General features: G+C 46.3%; 1 protein-coding gene across 4 annotated transcripts in view; it reads right to left on the bottom strand.

The window, feature by feature from the left end:
* Positions 1 to 12,539, bottom strand: part of SH3RF2 (SH3 domain containing ring finger 2) — a 140,526-nt gene extending 127,987 nt beyond the window's left edge. The window contains exons 1-3 of one of the 4 annotated variants that reach the window (XM_070076262.2): positions 12,246 to 12,397; positions 11,717 to 11,817; positions 10,732 to 11,220 (exon numbers count right to left, since the gene is read on the bottom strand). In XM_070076262.2, the coding sequence (XP_069932363.2) occupies positions 10,732 to 11,109 (378 nt within the window). In that variant the 5' untranslated portion in view covers positions 11,110 to 11,220; positions 11,717 to 11,817; positions 12,246 to 12,397. Of the gene's footprint in view, positions 1 to 10,731; positions 11,221 to 11,716; positions 11,882 to 12,245 lie in introns of all 4 variants that reach the window. The other 3 variants (XM_070076261.2, XM_017341159.4, XM_070076260.2) reach the window with 3 other exon arrangements.
* Between the last annotated feature and the right edge of the window lie 9,039 nt (positions 12,540 to 21,578).

Genomic DNA, 21,578 nt, shown 5'->3' with positions numbered 1-21,578 from the left:
ATTTACTTTGGTTCTCTACTCAAGGCCAAAAGATGGTCTTACCTGTGAAAGGCATCCTGCATGTGCCGGATGGGTGGACCATTCCTGGGGAGTAGCAGCAATGACAGTGTCTGACATTGATCATCACTGAGTTGACTACGTGTCAGACCCTGTGCTGAATAAGAGTCTCACAAAATCGTTTTGACTTACCCTCTGACACTGTGGTCATTATTATCCCCATGCTATGGCCAGGGCTACAGTGGGCCAACTGTGCTAAGTGGGATAGCCTATTAGAAGATAAACCCATCAGAGGGAGTACAAGCAGATCCTTAACGTTTTTAGGACCTTTTTTGATACCAGGCCCTGTAGTAGGCACTTTATAGGTATTATCCTACTAAATCCACCTATGTGGTGAGCCTGGCATTCCCAAGTGACAGCAGTCATCCCAGAGTTGCTCAGTAACTCACCCAGAAGCACCCAGCCAGTACTCATGAATGAAGAGGCTTTGTTCTGAATCACATTGTCTTTCTTATCTCACGGCAAGTCTAAGGCCAGAGGCAGTAGAAAATTGGAAAATACTTTTTAAAAAGATTTTATTTAGTTAGTTGAAAGGCAGAGTTAGAGACAGAAGGACAGACCGAGAGATCCTCCATCAGCTGGTTCACTCCCCAAATGGTTGCAAAGGCCATGGCTGCACCAGGCTGAAGCCAGGAGCCAGGAGCTTACTCCAGGTCTCCCACATGGGTGAGAAGGACCGAAGCACTTGCCTCTGCTGCTTTCCCAGGCACGTTAGCAGGGAGCTAGATTGGAAGTGAGGCAGCTGGGACATGAACTGGAGCCCACATGGAATGCTGACATTGCAGGCAGCAGCCCAACCTGCTACACCACAATGCCTATCCCAGAAAATATTTTTAAAAGGATATCTATTCCTCTTACTCAGAAATAAATAGAATACACACACACACACACACTCACATGACACACACATGGGAGTACGGGGGAGAGGAGAAAGTTGTTTAATGGGTACAGAGTTTCAGTATGGGAAGATGAGTATGATCCTGAGATGGATGCTGGTGATGGTTGCATAACTGTGAATTTACTCCATGTCACTGAGCTGTATACTTAGAGAAGGCTAAAATGGGAGATTTACGGATGCTTATTTACCATGATAGATAATTATGGAACCAATTATAAAATTCAGGTGTTGGTAGTGTGAGGGGTACAGGCTTGTTGCTGCTTTCTTCTCATAGCTCCCTGACAAATTCCTTTCAAGATTCTTCTTTTGAGTCACTGGTGTCCCTGTGGCTGAGTGTCAGTTAACTCAGACACAACATCTCTCCCGAGATCAGAAGTTCACCAAACTCTGTGGTGTCCAGCACAGGAGGTCAGTCACACAGAGTAGCGTTTCCCAACTTGAAGACAGCAATTCATGAGCTAAGTGCTTGTGCTGCTAGGCCACTGTACTTTGCAGAGGGTGAGGTCTGTCACCCAAAAAGCAGTTAATAAGGTGATTCATGTCAAGAATAGCTCAGTCGCCACATGACTTTACAGCTAACACAGTGTGTTGCTCATTCCCCACATAGCTCTGTAATGGCTTAAGTCAGGAAGGCTTCCTTTCTGCACCGTGAGGAATTATTCCATGGTTCCATGAAGTCTGCCACAGAAATGAACGTGTTTATTTATTTACTCTTCCATTTGGAGCAAAGTTTGCCCTTCCCAGTAGGGGCCAGGCTGTAGGTTGGGTACTCTGTGCACAGTCTTAGGAGATAAGATGAGTTACCTATTCTTTTTTGTGCTTGCACGCAAGATTGGAGAAGTGACAGAGATCTGAGATGGACTGAGCTGCCCCTTGAGTTCTGCCGTCTGAGCCCACAAGCGTCCCTGGTGTGTTGTTGAGACAGAACCTCCCCCCCGAGCCAGCGTTCAAGGATACTGGCTTGTGAGCACTGGAGCAGTGGGACCCTGGGGGCTGCCATGGCCTGGAAGGACCGGCCGCAGCTCATGCTGAGTGGGCTTGTCTTTGCTTGTGCGTGTCCTATCACTTGCTCTAGGTGCCCTGGCTGGCATTCCCATGTGTTAGGGCTATCGGGTAACCTGGCGATTTTAGTGGAAGAGAATGGCTCTGTGCCAGTGACATGGAGACTGCTCCTCAGTTATCTGCTTGGAGCGGAGATCCCTTGCTTGGCTGCAGACTCCAGCACGCTGCAGCAGCACAGCTGATGTGGCCGCCCAATGGCATGACACCGGTTTGGCACAATGGCCACTGCAGAGACTTCGTTACAGAGAGCAGTTTGGGTGTGCCTTCCTGCTGGTGTCTAGTTGCCTTGATAAGAAGGCAGGTGCCCTTTCCCATCTGTTCCCTACTGCCTCTCCTCCAGCTTCCATTCTAATTCATGATATCACAGCTGCAACCTGCCTTTCCCAGAACCCACATGCTCAGAAGAGACCCTGCCTTTCCTAAACTTCACCGGAACCTTCCTGACCCTTCCAACACGAGTTCCCCCCTCCCCTGGAAGTTTCCTTCTATTCAGTAGGCTTCATTTCCTTCCAACTGAAGCTCCACACTGACATTCTCATATACTATTGTTTCTTGAGTCTGAGACTTCTTATAACACGCAGCTAAGGGCTGGCATGTGTCACAGTGGGTTTAGCCATTGCTTGAGATGCCACCATCGCATATCAGAGTGTTGGTTCAAGTCCTAGCTGCCCTTCTTCTGATCCAGCTCCCTGCTAATGCTCCTGGGAAAGCAGTGGAAGATGGCCCAGGTGCTTAGGTCCCTGCCACCCATATGGGAGACCCGACTGGAGTTCCTGGGTCCTGGCTTCATCCTGGCTCAGTACTGACTATTGTAGCTATAAGGGGAGTGAACTAGCATACAGAAGATCTCTCTTTGTCTGTATCTGTTTGTCTGTCTCTGTGTCACTCTGCCTTTCAAATAAGTAAATAAATAAAATCTTAAAACCACACAGCTTCATTGGGTTGCAATTTACACACAAAGGGGCTGATGCTGTGGCTTAGTAGGCTAAGCCTACTCTGTGGCGCCAGGCATCCCATATGGGCACTGGTCCATGTCCCGGCTGCTCCTCTTCTGGTCTAACTCTCTGCTTATGGCCTGGGAAAGTGTTGGAAGATAACCCAAGTGCTTGGGCCCCTGCATCCATTTAGGAGACCTGGAAGAAGCTTCTGGCTCCTGGCCGTTCTGGCCTTTGGGCAGTGAACCAGTGGATGAAGGACCTTTTTCTCTATCTCTCCTTCTCTCTCTCTCTCTCTCTCTCTCTCTCTCTGTAACTCTACCTCTCAAATAAATAAATAATTAAATGCATCTTTTTAAAAATTTTACACATAAAATACACCCATTTCAAGTGTCCACTTTGATGCATTTTGAAAACCCTATATACCATCCATAAAACATTCTCATTACTCGCCAAATCACTACTGTTTATAGTTTGATTGCTTCTAGAATCTTATATAAAAGAATAAGATAACATGTACTCTTGAGAAAGACACTCATTTTTTTACACCTTATCATTTCTAAAATTGGATGCATTTTATGGTGAGCATCTAACACAGTAGCGTGTCTGTTTTCCTTTGTTATCTATAACTAACCAGACAATACATCTTCCACTGGATAATGTCTTAAAATGGGTACCAATGTCCCTCATGCACACACATGTGTTTGTGTATGTGTATGTGTAGACAGGTAAGCTGACTATATGGGTTACCAATCAGTCAGCATTGGTGTTTTTCCATCTGACAGTAAGCACTGGGAAGGTGAGAATCTACGTTGCTGTGTGGGTTGTCCCAGTGCCTATAGCTGGAAACTAGTAGGAACTAGAAAAATACTGCAGAGAGAGGTGATAGTGCATTTCAAGCAGCTTTCTAAAAGTATCTTTTGCATTATGACTAAGCACCTTAAGTCTGAGGCAGTATTTCCCAAAATTTGTTCCATGGACAATTAACATTACTAAGGGAGGAGAGGGGGTGCCAATGTCGCAGGAATTCGGTGAAAGTTTCTTAGTATAATCTCCCATGGACAGATTCACAATCCATTAGCATGCTAAAAATTCTGAAGTGTCCTGCAGCAAAGAAAAAAATGTTTAGCTTTAACTTCAGATTTGACCTTGGAGCTGTACAGAACTTCCATTTAGAGCTTGCGGAATACGCCTTGCAGAAGGCTGCTCTAAGGCATGCGCATGAATAAAACGAATGAGAAAGAGAGGAGAAAAAAGTGCCTAGAGTTGTCTTTGAGCCGGTGCCAGTGAAACCCGCAGTGATGTCATGACACCTGAATGGGCCAGATCAGGCTGCTCTTCAGAAGTCAAGGGCTGCAATTTATAGTGTGGCGGGATACGTGGGTGGGCGACCTTTCCTAAAAGCAAATGAAAACAGCACCAAAATATGTGCTGGCTAATCCCTTAGGTGACATGCACCCAGTGCAGGTCGTGGGTAATTGAGGTTGAGTAAGGAAAACCTCAGGCTCCACCCATTGACCTCAGCTCAGGCCCTCCCATGGGGACCGAGCTGTTGTGTTTGTCCACTGTTTGTCCAGACACCTTTAACTGATGAGACAATTGAAGCAGGTGACAGATGAGCTCCCTAAAGTAGGGAGGAGCCCACCTGCAGGGATGATGCCAGAATCCTTCCTAGAAGTAGCACTGACCCAATACATACAGAGATGAAAAGAAGTCAGAGTGATCCAAGTGCGAATCAGGCAGAGACAAAAACCAACCAACCAACCAAACCAAAGACAAGCACTCCCTTTCCTTTTTTTTTTTTCAATATTATTCTTAATTAAAAAGTTTATTTTTATCTGTTTGAAAGGCAGAGTGCCATAGCCAAGGCTGGGCCAGGGTGAAGCCAGTTGTGAGGACTTCCATCCAGGTCTCCCTCTTGGGTAGCTGGAATGCAAGTACTGAGCCGTCATCCACTGCCTACCAGGATTCATTGGCCAGAAGGCAGATTGTAGATGGAGCAGCCAGGACTTGACCTGCCACTCCAAAATGGGATGTGTCTTAAGCAGCAGCTTAAACCCTAGTGGCACCACAGTGTCCATCCCAGTATTATTTTTAAAATTGATATACAGGGGCCAATGTTGTGGTGCAGTGTGTTAAGCTGTTCCCTGCGATGCTAGCAACCAATATGAGTGCCAGTTTGAGTCCCGGCCATTCCACTTCCAATCCAGCTCCTTGATACTGTGCCTAGGAAAGCCACAGAAGATGGCCAAAGCGCTTGGGAGCATGCCTCCTGTCTGGGACACACAGAAGGAAGTCCAGGTTCCTGGCCCAGCCCCGGCCATTGTGGTCATGTGGGTGGCAAATCAGTGGATGGAATCTCCCTTGCTGGCTCTCTCATCTCTCCCTCTCTCTGTAACTCTGCCTTAATAAATAAATAAATAAATACACATTTTAAAAATTATCATACAGTAAAATTGCCTTTTTTCCTCATGGTGTGTTTCCATGAATTTTAACATATGTACAGATTCATTTAGAATCATCACGATCAGGACAGAGATTAGCCCTGTCCTCCCATGAAGTATCTCAGGCTGATCCTGTACAGTCGGGCTCTCCCTGACCCATAACCCCGGGCAACCACTGCTCTGTTTTCCATCACCATCATTTGGTGTTCCTGAGAAGCCTCTTTCATTTTGCTCATCCCTTAAGTCCCCTTTGACTAATTTTTTCATGGGGGTCTTTTGTATGTTTGTGTGTGCATGCAGAGACCTCCATTGTCCTAGGCTGTTTCTTCTCTTGTTACAGTTGTATTATTTACTGTTGCCAGCACTTAGTAACACCTATTATGTCCAGACACATTTGCTAAGTTCTGTTTATGTCTCATTTAACCTCACAATAGCCTTATGATCTATGTACACCATTATTATCTCTATTATACAGATATAGAAACTGAGGATCAGAGAAGTCCAGTGACTTGCCTAAGGCTGCACAGCTACCAAGTGATCAAATCCCAGTACAAACCCAGGGCCATTTGATCCTTAAACAATGCAGTATATAACAAAACCTTAAATCCTTAAACAATGCAGTGCATAACCAAAGAGGGATTATAACCAGGAAGGATGTGCAGAGAGAGGCTGGGGGCAGTGCCAATTTGGGACCATGTGGTTTTAACAATGTTTGCAAAGGTTGGTGAATCCAGAGAACCATCTGTGTTTCCTGACTTCTCACCCTTGGTCTCTCCCTTTACGTCCTCCTCCACCTGCCACCTAGTGCCTATCTCAGGTGGCACCTGCCTGCTGTTTTCAGGGGCCTGGGTTGATTCTGATCCCCTTGCAAATTTAGCAAAACCGCCATCTGTGTGACAGCTCCGTCAGAGGACACATCTGAGACCAGGGACGGGGCTGGGTGGCCGGCCTTCTGCTTTCCACCCCACCTCTAGTCCCTGATGTGCTTTCTGACCTCGTTTTTCATCTCCTCGCTTGCTTGCAACATCAGCTGAAACTGTTTCTAGGACGGAGCCACCTGGTCTGTGTGCTGGAGGTGGCAGGTGTGTTCTCCCTGTACAGGGCGAGGAAGACAGGAATGTGTGTGATCGGCTCAATGCTTCACAACGAAAGGACAAAGTCCAGCCTTGCAAGACCCAAGGTGACAACATTTGTGCGGGGGAAGAGACTGAGAAGCAGGGGAAGAAGAACAGACATAATAGTTATTGAAGAATTGATGATGCTGGGGGAGTGGACCAGGCTCTTCCCCTCTGTGTGCTTTTCCTTTGAACTTGGTCTTTGGAGCAGTGATGTTCATTAGGGAGTTTTCTCCTAGAATTGACTCACAGCTCCCTAAGGGTCCCAGAAGGGAGCAGTGCAGCCAGCGTATGCTGGGAAGAAGTCCACGTTGGAATCATGGCCACAGATCCTTCAGAGGCAAACAAAACCCGGCAGAAATCAGGAACCTCAGGACCATCTCTGAATGGCACTCAATTAACAAGGGGGTAAAAGAGGGCATGGAATTTAGAGTAGAAAGTCTTGAGTCACTTCAATAACAATCGCAGCTAACATTTATTGAGCACTTAATAGAAGCCAGTCAACGTGCTAATTGGCATGAATCATCTCATTCATTGCCCACAACAGCCCTCTGAGGTGGGTCCTCCTATTATCTTCACTTTGCAGTTGGAGAGCTGGAGGCCCCGAGGTTGAAGTGACTCATGCAAACTGCACATCTATTGAGGGGCAGAATCAGCATTTGGACATGTCTCAGGCCGAAGCCCCCAAATTCTCCCCTTTCTGGCCCATCCTAATTCACATCAGGGACTCGGAAGCTTCAAAAGCTCACGTGGTCCTCTGGGTTGACTTCGTAAAGGGAGGGAAGAAGGACCTGTGTTTGATTTGATCTGCACCAGCAGGGACTTTCCAGGGCCTTGTGGATGCTGCCTGTTGGTTTGAAATAATCCCATGCTGTAAAAACCTACAGTTGTTTCTCAAGTTTTCTTTTTACACAATCAGCTTGGGAGGGTACCAAATGTGTAGGCACAATGGGCTAATTTTTCTCTCTCTTGGGCTGCACCATGAGGTGTGACTGTTGGTTCCACCCTAGCATACTGGCTGGTACAAGACACATCAGGCCTCTTGGTGCCAACAAAAAGATCCTGATGAGCTTGTTTTTTGAAAGGAGCCTAGGAGAGCAGAATAGGCTTTGGGCGTGAAAAGCTCGTGAAGAGAAGTTAAATGAACTCTTTCCAAGTGCCAGGTTATCAGTGAGTCCACTGCAAGAGGTGTTTTACAAAATGCTACCCTGTGACAACAGGTGATTTATGCCCTCTTAGGGGAGTACTTTATGCATAGTTTTATCCTGGTGTGGACTCATCGTCAAATCAAGTACAATAATAATACCTGTTCTACTCTCCTTCAAGGGCTGTAACTCCTCCTGGGTTTTATAGAATGCCTCATGCATGGCAGGGCACAATATCCAGTCAATAATAATGTTTACTATGATAATCATCTTCCAAATGCCTTTCATCTAAGGCTCTCAAGGTGCCTTGCAAACACTAATTAGTTACATCTCATAGTAGCTCTCTGCTTTTATAATATATTTTCCCATTTTACAGAATTTTAAATTGAGACCCAGCAAACTTCAGCGGGCTGCCTAGAGCTGTGCAGCAAGTTGACATCCGTGCTAATGATGATGCTTTGCATTTGCCTAGCAGATGTTTTCCAGGGCAATGTGAGTATCTGCAAAGATAATTTTCACACTGTCCTGCAGGAGGTAGGGGACAAATGTTATTAGCTGCTGACTAGACTGCACGGACGGAGGCAGAGAGAGCAAGTAACTCAGGAAGGTTAGACTAAGGTTGCAGTTCCCCTCCTCTGTCCAGCACAACAGAGTGGAGTGTGGTATCAGGAAATCCTCAGTTCTCTTTTGTGGGAAGCATGGTTGCTTTCAACTTCCATGTTTGTATTTTGGGGAGGAGAGACAGGTTATAGGGTGCCAGCCGTATTCACATGCAGGGATGGGCTTCTCTGAGAGAGGCAAGGCGGACGAGATGAGCCCCATCAAGAAAGGAAAGCTCGGGAAATGAAGGAAACAGGGTGCCGGCTGGGCTCTGCAGCCGTGTCTGTACTGACCGGCCCAGCCTGAACACAGGAGATGTTGGTTCTGTTTCAGCCTCATGACAGGACTGGGCCAGAGCAGCTTGGCAGGTGAGCACAGACACGTTACAAACCTTAGTCTGGTGTTACAAGTCTCTGTGCAAGAGTTCCAGAGATACCCAATATTTTGATGGATGTCTCTTACATGCGAGCCGCTCTCAAATCGATTCCACGCTCCACGAGGGCCCTGGGAATCCTCTTTGGTTCACAATCTTGGGCGCCATGGCTCCCTTCAGTGCTACCTTTTCTTGGCCACACAAACCACATGGCAAAAATGAAAACCTGAACAAAAAGGTGCAAGGCCAATATGGGGCCACGCCCTCCCGGTCTGGGAACGTTTACTGAGTGAGTGATGACGCTCCACTGAGAGACAAGCCAGCCGGACTGCTGCAGAGTGGGGGCGGAGAGGTTGCTGGGCCTGAGGAATTCCAGGGGGGTTGCTACCCAGAGACAGAGTACTTTTCTCTATAAACAAGGCATATTTGAGAAAAGCTGGCTCCTCCACGCCCGCTCCACCTTTTCCAGGCCTGTGGGTTCTGATTGATGACAAGACCAGGGCTAATGGAGGTGCTCAAAGAGGAGGGCCAGGCCCCTTTCTGGAATGCGTTCACACGCACAAGCGCACAAGCGCAGTGGCAATGAAAATCTGCAGCAAACTGCTCTTGCCTTCGGAAGTTCACACAGGCCTCCACCCCAAGGGTGGCTGAAAGGTGCACGGCCCAGGGAGGGCGAGCTCCGGAGGCACAGCTCCAGCAAATTGTTCTGAATACACATCATGAGCCTCTTCCCCTGAGCTGGGGGCAGGGGTCCCAGGCAGGACCCTCCTACCGCCTATTACTGTTCACGGCAGGGACTCCGCTGCGGGTAGAAAAGCTTGCTCTAGACTTCCAGAACGCAGCACTGCCTTTCTGCATAGCCAGTCACTCACGCTGTGGCTTTCTGTGTCCGCTTTGACATGCCAGCTCCAATTGTGACAGTGCAGATCACCCTGTTCGACTCACCAGGGCCACGTCCTTCCCACAGAGCATCCCACACCAAGGCTAAAACACACGGAGTCCTCGGGCTGTGCCCGCCCGGTGGCCAGAGGGATCTGCAGCTTCCAGACAGGAAAAACAGCCCTGAGGGATTTCCCATGTAGCTGGACCGGGTCTGTTTCATTGCAACCCTGGTGTGTAGTTGTTTTTTGTTTTTTGTTTTTTTTTTTTTTTTGACAGGCAGAGTTAGACAAAGAGAGAGAGACAGAGAGCAAGGTCTTCCTTCCGTTGGTCCACCCCCTAAATGGCCGCTAAGGCCGGTGTGCTACACCGATCTAGAAGCCAGGAGCCAGGTACTTCCTCCTGGTCTCCCATGTGGGTGCAGAGCCCAAGCACTTGGGCCATCCTCCACTGCCTTCCTGGGCCACAGCAGAGAGCTGGACTGGAAGAGGAGCAACCAGGACAGAACCGGCGCCCCAACCAGGACTAGAACCCGGGGTGCCGGCACTGCAGGTGGAGGATTAGCCTAGTGAGCTGTGGTGCCGGCCCGAGGCGTGTAGTTTTTTGCATGTATTATTCACTTTGTAAAGTGAGACACTTCTGCAGGTATCCTGTGCACAACTGTTAGATTTCACAGCCCAGCTATTAATTGCAGTTAATCGGTCCACCCACATAGACGCTTCCCTCCTGCACTCTCAGGCACCAAGTACCTTGATAGCCTCAAACAGATCATGAATGAGCATTTTCATAATAGCTTTGTACAGCAGGGCATGGAAAGATGGATTTGGGTAAAATTAAGGCAAACCCTGATATTTGGAAACTCCTCAGGGATCTCAAAAGCAACAAGGAATTGGATTTGTTTTCCTCTTTTTCCCATCCTTCCTGCATTTCCCATGCCCTCCAAACAGAAGGGAGAGACCCGAAGTACAATCTAACAGGTTTCCCTTGCCTATGACCTTCTGAACAAGAAGCACAGACAACTGAGGAGGCTTCGACTCCTCTCAGGTGAAGGCTGCAATAGATTAGATAGGCTCAGGATTCTACCACGTTTCAGTCAAGTGATCACTGCCTACACAAACTTATCCCAGGGGAAATGTTAACTCTAAGTACGTTCGCAATCCCTGCACCCAGTATACACAGTCCAGCCTCTAGCGGGTGACATCAACAAATGAGATCTTTCTTACCCCATCCATGTGGATTCTGACACTGGGCACCAGGTGGAAAGGGCTAGCCTGCAGACTTCTGGCATTGGTCCTGCCTTTCCTGCTGTCCTGTAGGGTCAGCGTGCCGGGCCTGCGGATGGAGCCCCTTCTCCCGAAGCTCTGCCCCGAGCGCACGCTATCCAGAAGACGCACGAGCAGCAGGTTGGCCGGCAGCGCCTCGATGCTGCACAGCACCAGGGTCCTGCATTCGGGGCACCGCAGCTCCTTGTGCGCCTTGAAAATCCTCTGCAGACATGGTTTACAGAAGGTGTGCTGGCAAGGAAGAACCTTGGCCGTGACATCGAGCTTCTCAAAGCACACAGGGCACTCCAGCAGATCAAGCAAGGTCAAATCATCCATTTTATTTCCAAACTCCAGTCCCCACGTGGAGGAGCAGGGTCCACATCACCGGGTTGGCTCAGCCAAGGTTGGCACAGCTTGCGAGTCTCTGGCGAGCGGCAGAATTCCTGCCTGTTGGAAGGAGACAGGGAGAGAGGGAAAAGCTGTGACTGCGCTTGGAGGCCTATCCCACCTACGTGAAGGCAGTGTTTCACAAGGGAGTTTGCAAGTACTTTGTTCAGGCACCCAAGTTCCAAATGACTCATTCTGATTCAGCGCTAGCAGGTGGAAGCCTCAGCTCCTGCCTGCTGCGAGGATCAGAGGGAGCGATTGGGCAGAGACTGCTCAGGGACTCTCTGGCCTGCTGAAGTGGTCGCCGGCTCCCTTTTGCTGGCCTTACCCCTGCCTGGGGAGAGCACTGGATAATCACCCATCTCTGCGCTTTGCCTCCTTCTACGTTTGCATCACACGCAGAGTGTAGGCAGGTCGGGTTATCTGAATCTCATGTGGATGTAGAATTATTTCCTTCACAGTATAACCGCCACCTTCCTTCCCCTCCCTCCATTTCGTTCTAGCAAAGTAAGAGCCATTTCTACTAAAACCCGTTCGCAAAAAAAAAATGTTTCACCTTAGCTACAGGGCAGGGAACTTGGAAGCATTTTCCTTTCTTCTTCTTTTTTTTTTTTTTTTTCAGCCTCAGCCACAATCTTCCTCCTACAAGGCAAAGCCCTGCAGCCTGTTGAGTTAGTCAGTTCCAAGTAAGGCAGAGAGAATTCCGGGTTGTGGCCACAGCCTGTTCAAACCAAGACAGGCAGGTAGGGGTGTGTGGTGTGCGGTGTGGGTGTGGGTGTGGGTGTGGGTGGGTAGGGAGTTGTTCTTCAAATAATCCCTGATCCAGAAACAGCTTCCTTTCTGAAATCTGCAAAGGGGTCTGCAGTGTAGGGCAGTCTCCCGGAGGACAAGGGGGCTGCCCTTCTGCGTCCCAGGGCTTGGGGGGGACGCCGAGGGCGAGGTTGGGCAGGCGGGCCGGTGGCCCCCCGCCATCAGCAGGCGGACATGACAGGCGCAGGGGAGAGGCGGCGCCGCGGCGGCTCCCCGGGACTCCTCTCGCGCGGGGCGGGCGCGGCGCCGGGGAAGGCGCGGGGCCGCTCACTAACCTTGCGCCGGGAACCTGGGCTGGGCCCACGCGGCCCCCTCCTCCGCTGCGCAGGGGTGCGCTCCCTCCGGCCGGCCGGCTTCCTTTCCTTTCTGCCCGGTGCGGCTGCAGTCGCCAGTGGCCACCGCTCGGAAAACTTTGAGGACTCCGAGTGTTACTCACTTCTAGGGCTCGCCTTACCAGGCGCTGTTAACGCTTTCGCCGCCGGGCGGCTGCCTACCTGCACCACCCCTCTCCTGGGAGTTGACTGGTGCTGAATCCATTCCTGGCAAAACAGAATCCAGGCCCCAAGACCAAGCACTCAGAGAGTGTGTGTTCTCAACTCTCCCTTTTTCTCCTTTACAAGAAGTGGAAGCCAGATCAGTTATAAAGATCCCGAGGTGATTGTGTTTATCTTACAGCTTTTTGAGGATTTCCTGAGAAGGTCAAACTCTTTCATCATAACTATGATAACAAAGACAAGCCAGACACTTGGAAGAAACAGCTCCTTTTAAGTGCTAGCCAGGGGCCGGCATGGCTCAATAGTGACTACCTGCGAGGCCAGCATCCTATATGGATACGGGTTCGTGTCCTGGCTGCTCCACTTCTGATCCAGCGCCCTACTAGTGTGCCTGTAAAAGCAGGGGAAGGTGACTCAGGTAATTGAGCCCCTGCACCCATGCAGGAGACCCGAATGGAGTTCTTAGCTCTTTGCTTTGGCCATTGAGACCATGTGAGTAGTGAACCAGTGGATGGAATATCTCTCATCTTTTCTCTTTCAAATAAATCAATGAATGTTTAAGAATTTCCGCTCTTAATTCTGTGCCCATAGGAAGCCCTTGGAGTCTGAGACCCTTTGCTGTCCATTGCTATCGCCCACTTGTCAAAGCTGAGCCCTGCTCCTGGGTGAGCCACCCGGTGGTCCCCTCACCCTCTGGCAAGGCCACAGAGCTGGGGCTCCTGCTGCAGGGTTGGCAACATCTTCTCCCCCCCCAAACATGCTCCATCTCCCTTACATAGCCAGGACTGTGCCTCCATGCGCATATACACACAAGCTTGCACAAGAATGCACATACACATAATCTTAATCACAGTGACGTTTTTTATTTTTATTTTATTTTATTTTTTTAACTTTTATTTAGTAAGTATAAATTTCCAAACTACAGTTTATGGATTACAATGGCTCCCCCCCCCATAACTTCCCTCCCACCCGCAACCCTCCCCTTTCCCACTCCCTCTCCCCTTCCATTCACATCAAGATTCATTTTCAATTATCTTTATATACAGAAGATCGATTTAGTATATATTAAATAAAGATTTCATCAGTTTGCACCCACACAGAACATAAAGTGTAAAATACTGTTTGAGTACTAGTTATAGCATTAATTCACATTGGACAGCACATTAAGGACAGAGATCCCACATGAGGAGTAAGTACACAGTGACTCCTGTTGTTGACTTAACAATTTGACACTCTTGTTTATGGCGTCAGTAATCTCCCTAGGCTCTAGTCATGAGTTGCCAAGGCTATGGAAGCCTCTTGAGTTCTCCGACTTCGATCTTATTCAGACAAGGTCATAGTCAAAGTGGAAGTTCTCTCCTCCCTTCAGAGAAAGGTACCTCCTTCTTCGATGGCCCGTTCTTTCTACTGGGATCTCACTCACAGAGACCTTTCATTTAGTTTTTTTTTTTTTTTCCCCAGAGTGTCTTGGCTTTCCATGCCTAAAATACTCTCACAGGCTCTTCAGCCAGATTCAAATGCATTAAGGGCCAATTCTGAGGACAAAGTGCTGTTTAGGACATCTGCCATTCTATGAGTCTGCTGTGTATCCCGCTTCCCATGTTGGATCATTCTCTCCTTTTTAATTCTATCTATCTATTCGCAGACACTAGTCTTGTTTGTGTGATCCCTTTGACTCTTAGACCTATCAGTGTGATCAATTGTGAACAGAAATTGATCACTTGGACTAGTGAGATGGCATTGGTACATGCCACCTTGATGGGATTATATTGGAATCCCATGGCACATTTCTAACTCCACCATTTGGGGCAAGTCTGATTGAGCATGTCTCAAATTGTACATCTCCTTCCTCTCTTATTCCCACTCTTATATTTAACAGGAATCACTTTTCAGTTAAATTTAAACACCTAAGAATAATTGTGTGTTAATTACAGAGTTCAACCAATAGTATTAACTAGAACAAAAAAAATACTAAAACAGATAAAGTATTACATTGTACATCAACAGTCAGGACAAGGGCTGATCAAGTCACTGTTTCTCATAGTGTCCATTTCACTTCAACAGGTTTCCCCTTTGGTGCTTGGTTAGTTGTCACCGATCAGGGAGAACATATGATATTTGTCCCTTTGGGAATGGCTTAATTCACTCAGCATGATGTTTTCCAGTTTCCTCCATTTTGTTGCAAATTTATGGAGCACTTGCTGTATGCTACAGATCAGTGAGTGCTAAATCTTTAAACAGATTAGCTGGAGGCAGGCATTTGGTACAGTAGTCAGACTGCACGAGGGAACCCACAAACCTGTGTTCAAGTCCCAGCTCCACTTTCAGTCCAGCTTCCTGCTGCTGTGCACCCTGGGAGGCAGTGGGTAATAGCTCAAGTACTTGGGTCTACAGTACCCATGTGGGAGGCCTGGATTGATTTCTGGCTCCTGGCCTCTGCCTGGCCCTGCAGTAACTTTCTCCAGCTTACAAAACTTGTGATCCAAGCCACGGGACCACTAAGGCCATAGTAATGTGTTCTTATCGTCAGCAGTGTTCATGTTAGGAAGTTACGTACATGCCGTAAGTATACCCGTGTGTGTACTGTATGAATCCACATGTGTTTATACATATACCATAGCATATAGCTCAACTGATCCTGTTGCCAACTCAAGACAAAATGAAGTCAGAGCAGGAGACTGGGCTTCTCTGAGCATCTCGTTCTGCAGTCTGCCCAGTCTCGGGCCCTTCATGCTCCTGCATGGTCTCTGGTCTAAAACAGCTTTGATTCCTCCTATCCCTGAGCAAATGAAAGCAACCCAGCTCAGACCCAGGAAGGCAGCATGCACCTGGTAGGGGACTCTTTGCTAGTTTTCCAGGCAGCTAAAAGTGAAGTCTGATAGTTACTGTGGTAAAATTTCAAGCACTATTGGGGGCCAGAGAAAGTTTCAGAGGAACAAGAGGAGTGGTCCTTTGGCACCTCTCAAACCTCGCGCTGTAGGTGTCCACAACACCACCCACAGAGAAGGCTAGTCTTGAGGAAGAAATTTCTTTTGAAGCTTTTGGAGAAGAGGAAGAGTTTTAAATGGGGATTTTGTCCCAGCTTACCCAAATGCTACCTTGGCGTCAAATCAGATGAACATTCAGTCTTTATCAACAAACAAAAAGGTGCGCTCTGTATGCCTTGCCTAGGCTGCCCCATTCCCCTCTGTTATATGAGAATCATAGGCTGTGCTTATTTTAAATATTAGTGTGATATTTATGAGCTTCTGCTGTTTGTGTTTATAGCACGTTTTGATTTTCTTAAAAAGCAAACAAAAAAGAATCTGATCATATTGTTTCCACATTAAAACCCTCAAGTTGGTTCCTAATGGTCTTAGGATAAAATATAAATCTTTTTTCTGACCTATCAGGTCCTGTACATTGTGTCTTTTTTTTTAAAGGTTTATTTTATTTATTTATAGGTCACAGAAAGAGAGAGAGAGAGGAGAGAGAGAAAAATCTTCTATCTGCTGGTTCACTCCCTAAATGGTTGCAACAGCTGAGGCTGGGCCAGGCTGAAGCCAGGAGCCAGGAGCCAGGAGCCAGGAGCCAGGAGTCAGGAGCCTCCTTCAGGTCTCTCACATGGGTGCAGGAGCCCAAACAGTTGGGCCATCTTCTGCTCATTTCTCAGGTGCATTAGCAGGGAGCTGGATCAGTAGTGGAACAGCCGGAACTCAAACCAGAGCCCATGTGGGATACCAGCCTGCAGACAGCAGTTTAACCTGCTGTACCACAGCACTGGCCCTCACATTGTGTCTTATACGTGCCTCCCTTGCCTTCGCTTATACCCACACCTCCACTCACGCACCCTAGTTCAGACCCATTGGCTGCTTCTCTTCTTTCTTAGGGCAGTTACATTTTCTGCCATAGGATACTTGTTCTTGCTCTTCTGTCTGCAACACACTTCCTAGTTACTAACTTCCTCCTCTGTCCCCCCCCCCCCCTTTTTAAATAGTTATTTAAGAGTAAGGGAGGGGGGAGAGACAGAGAGAGACCGAGAGAGACAGAGAGAGAGAATGAAATCTCATACACTAGTGTACTCTCCAAATATCCATGATGAAAGAGACTGGACTAGATCAAAGCTAAGGGATGGAAACTTCATCAGTCTCCCACATTCAGGAAGTTGAAATCGGGGATGGAACCTAGGGCTTGAACCCAGGCACTCTGATACGGGATGTGGGCCTCTCAACCAGCATCTTAACCACCAAACCAAATGCCCACCCCCTACCTTTGTTTTGTACATACTCTGTTTCAAATTTGAGCTTAAATACTACTGTCTCAGAGAAACTTTCCTTTGTACTCTCTGCAGAACTTTTTTTGTACTACACTTCTCCTTAACAGTTACCACTATTATAATTCAGTAATTATGTTATCATGTTTTATTTAATGCTGATTCCCCCAACAGACTGCCAAGCACAGAGAGCAAGGAACTTACGTTTCTTGTCACTGTTCTAGTCCCCATATCTGACACAGTGACTGGCATGGGGTTGATGCTCAGTAAACATCTGTTGAATGGGTTCATGAATGAAGAAGGAATGTTATTCTTAGGTTACAGCAAACTATTGACAATGGTTGTATATGGGACACCTTGGTTACCACCTTGAATGTTCTCAGTTCTACCTCTGTCTTAAATTATGAAGTTTTACCAGGTGTAGGTGGATACAACCTGGCAGGGTTTTTCCTGAAGACCCTGCTGTGTGCCTCTTGCCTCCTGCCCCAGAGCTTCTCTGATGCTATAATGTGAACTGTCCATGGGTCCATGGGAACTTGCTCTGTACCTACACATGGATGATTCAGAGTGTAGACCATTTTTCATTTATGAGGGTTTGTGGATTAATGCTTCCTGTGTTCCTCTTTCAGGGCAGGCAATCCTGAGATTTCATAAGGCACTTCAGAAGGTTGGGTGGGATGAATATCATTCACCCATTGGCTGGCTAATACAACAGTGCATTCTTATGTAAGCTTTCATTCCCTGTTTCATTCCTCTGTCCCTAACTCTTGCTCTCAAATAACCTTGTAGGGAACAAGCTTTGTCTCAAGCTGAGACAGCTACTCTGAAATTTGAAATTAAACCACAAAGCTAGGGTACTTATAATTTTTGTTGATCACACTTATGTATTTATTGAAAGAGTAATTTTGGAGATGTGCTTTTTTTGGACTCTTAACCCTTTGATGATCTCAGAATCTCCCATAAAATTAGTTATTTGTAAACCAAAGGAGCTCAGGTCGTTGGAAATCAAAAGCATTAGAGCTTTAGGTCATGAAGTTTGTCTTGTTGGTGGAGACGCTGGTACTTTGCTCTCTTCCCTGAGAACCTGCTATAATAACAGACACATGTTTTAAATATTTAAATGGAGCTGTATTATCTGTTTCCATGACATGGTGCCCTTGTGATTTCATTTTCTGATGATACCAGGAAACGTTTGGGTCTGTCAAAGAGCAGACGGCATCTTTCCAACCGTGGGCTGTGAGGGAAAGCAGAATAGCAGGGGTTGAGTGGCCAGCAGACATTCTGTCTGAAAGATGAGGCCCAGGATGAAGTCAACTGGGATTTTCTCTGGAATTGGGGGTGTTAGCAGGTGAGAAAGGTACTTTAGGATATCCTCACACCACCAGCAGATCCACAGGAAAGTGACCAAACTCTTGGCAAGGCTGAAGAGCCATTGTAAATTTTTGTTACACGATTTATGATCCTTAAGTTTAATGAGAAGCAGTTTAAACCAGCAGTCAAGAAAATGGCTTTGGACTCTAGCAGACATGATGAACCCTTAGCTCTGCTGGTTACTAGATAGATCAGATAGGCAAATCACTCCTTCCTCCTTTGGACTATTCATGTATAAAATAAGGTTACTAATAGTACCTCACTGGGTTGTTTTGAGAAGTTAGTTGAGAAATTGTGTACAATAAGTGCTTAATAAGTGTAGGGCTCTTCCCTTTTTATATATTTTTTTGTAAGCAGATTTCAAAAGAACCAGGAACCAAATGGTTCTCATGGTTACCTAAACTGAACTCAGGGAACATGGTAGGGCATCGGTCAGCTCATTAACGACCAAAATGCTGTATAACACATGTAAACTTATCTTCTGTGGATATACATTGCACACCATCTTTATTCCTTTTGCCATAGTCACATACTTGTTAAAAATGTCAGCTTGGGATCTTCTGTATATTAAGATAATCGAAAATGAATCTTGATGTGAATGGAAGGGGAGAGGGAGTGGGAAAGGGGAGGGTTGTGGGTGGGAGGGACGGTATGGGGGGGGAAGCCATTGTAACCCATGAGTCGTACTTTGGAAATTTATATTCATTAAATAAAAGATAAAAAAAAATAAAAAAATAAATGAAAAAAAAATGTCAGCTTGGGGCTTCTGGCTTTGGGAGTGAACTAGCAGATAGAAGGTTCTCCCTCCCTTCTCTCTCTCTCTCCCCCTCTCTCTGTCTATCTCTGTCTCTGTCTCTGTCTCATGCCTCTGTGTTGCTCAGCCTTTCAAACAGATGAAAATAAATGAACATTAAAAATTGTCGAAATTTTCATTGAAATACTTTATTTTAAAAGGAACTATAAAAAACACATAAATGATGCACTTTGCTGTACTTTGTAGGTGAAAGTAAATGTACATTTAATTAAAGCAATAAAAGACAGTTGAATTGCAGTTAAATGCTGTTGCATACCTACATCTCAATTTGAAATCTGAGCAATTTGTGTCGAAGAGCAGGATTAACAAGTGACAGAGTGGCATTAAAGACTATCCTAAACTGAGGCTTTCCCTTGACTAATCAGAAGAGTGACAATGAAAAGAGTAACTTTCTTATGGAATGATTCATTCTGTTACTCAGTTTGTGCGGGGGTTGGGGGGGTGGGTATGCCAGGCTTTGGAAAACCGCTCTAGTGTAAGGTAAAGGCAAGGCACTGGGGTAAATGTGAGGAGTCACAAGGAGAACAGAAATCTACCTGCTTTCTGTGTCACAGTCAATGGTGGTTTGCCCACCTTGGCATTTGCTGAGAGATTCTTCCTTGTGTTCTGTCCTCTTGATTCTTCAAAAAGTGAAAGTAGTCTAATGCAGCGTATTTGTCTTCTTTCCTTCACCGAAGGTTGGAAGGGACTCCGTTCCAAGGGCAACATTGCAAGAAGGACCATTGTATTAATGTTGGGCAGTATAACTCAGCGAGTAAAATACAAGTAAGGTTTGTGGTCTAGTTAATTGTGTTGGACCAATGTCAGCTTGCTAGTTTTTTTTTTTTTTTAATAATGTGTTATAGTTACCTAAGAGGGGCACCATTGGGAAAATATGGTTGAAGGGTGCATGGAACTTTTCTCTATCATTTTTGCAGCCTCTTGTGAGTGTATAATTATTTCCAAATAAAGAATAAAAAAGGTAGTATAGAGCCAAAGCTCTACACTTAAGTCCTTACCTCTTAGCACTGAAACACCACTCTAGGAATTTATACTAATGTGGCCTATGTACCCAAATTCGTTCCACTTAGTATTAAGGTAGAAAAATAGGGGAGTGAGTAAATAAATGGTGGGACATGCCATATATATAATCTGTAATGTGTATATCCTGCACAACTGTGAGATGTAAGTGTAGTGATATGAAAGACATTCAGAATTAAGTGAATATAGAAGCTTTTAAGTCATATAAGTCCAGGTTCTTAAAAAATAACACATGCACACATACACACACACACACACACGCACACGCACACATGCAATATTGAGTCTAGAAGAACAAATGCCAAAATGTCAGCCGTGGTTATTTCTGGCCACTGTGCTTGTTAGTAGATTTTTATTTTTTCTTGTTTCTTGTGTATATTTTTAATTTTTCTATAATGAAGGCATATTACTATAATATTTTTTAAAAATAATTAAAATGGCTTAAATCATTATAATTTACATTTACAACAGCGGGAATTAAATCCTATAACCCTAATAGCCTCTGCATTACAGTGGATAAGAGAGCCATTAAAAAATGGCCTTGGAGTTCAGTTCAGATGCCTGCAAACCACACTGGAGTGCCTGAGTTTGGGTTCCAGTTCCACTTCTGACTCCAGCATCTTGCTCATGCAGCTCTGGGAGACAGTGGTGATGTGAGAGATCTGGATTGCACTGGACGCAGCCCAGTTCCTGCCACCGTGAGCATTTTGGGAGGGTGAACCAGTGCATGGGAGTTCTCCCTCTGTTTCACTCTCTTACTGTTTCTGTCTGTGCATCTTAGAAAGAATCACAAAGCTCCGAAACTGTTGTAAGTCCGCTAATCCAGGCTAGAGCCTGTGCCCTCGAAAAGAAAAGGGCTGTGAGCAGTCATTTCCCTCCGAACCGGTCTCCCTTCTCTCCCTCTGCTGGTGCCTTTCTGACGAAATCCGTAAGTGTTTTGATTCAAAACCATGAGCAGGACACAAACTTAATTCTCATTAAACTCGGAGCAAGTCTGTGCAAAAGCTGACAATTTGCCTAGGCTGTTGGGCAACCACATCTTGTACTTTTGTTCACACAGGTGAGAAAATTGCAAAATTCAGTACTTCCCCAGTGCTCTCATTGGTCCTTGACGTCTCTTTGGAGGTAGGACTTCTAGGGTAATACAAAATGCAGGAGAAACAGATGTTTTTTCTTTTTTTGAAGAATTAGAATTGTGTTTCTTTAACTGACTGTAAATAACATTTATAAAATCAATTATACACTTTTTGGGGGTCCTGTGATGATGATAATTATGTGTTAATTATACATATTATATGTCGTTAAGTCACGTGTCCTTGCAAATTGTCTCTCTCTCCCACATAATCTATGCCCCGTGGTGCGAGAAGCAGGTCTCTGTTGATCACTTTTGCCTGCCCCAAGTGAGTACTTCATAAATATTTGCTGAGTCTTGTGGATGACTCATCTGTGTTTGGAGTTCTCCCTGAATTCCTGAGGAGGATCAGCAGATAGGCCTTGCAAACAGACCGGCCACTAGAAACTCTGCGATCCTGTCCGCTCGGCGGCTCTAAGCCCCGTCCTTAAGAATGAGATCAGTAAGAGGTTCTTCTCAGGCTTGTCGGAAGGAGTCATTTTCCTGATATGCATTGGTAGCACTTAGCACGGAAAGGCTCAGAAA

The sequence above is a fragment of the Oryctolagus cuniculus genome, chromosome 6, assembly GCF_051225735.1.
Source record: "Oryctolagus cuniculus isolate XC-2025 breed Fujian yellow rabbit chromosome 6, ASM5122573v1, whole genome shotgun sequence".
Classification (NCBI taxonomy): Eukaryota; Metazoa; Chordata; class Mammalia; order Lagomorpha; family Leporidae; genus Oryctolagus; species Oryctolagus cuniculus.
The sequence above is the reverse complement of the archived record's forward strand: the minus strand, read 5'-3'. Positions and strand labels throughout refer to the sequence as shown.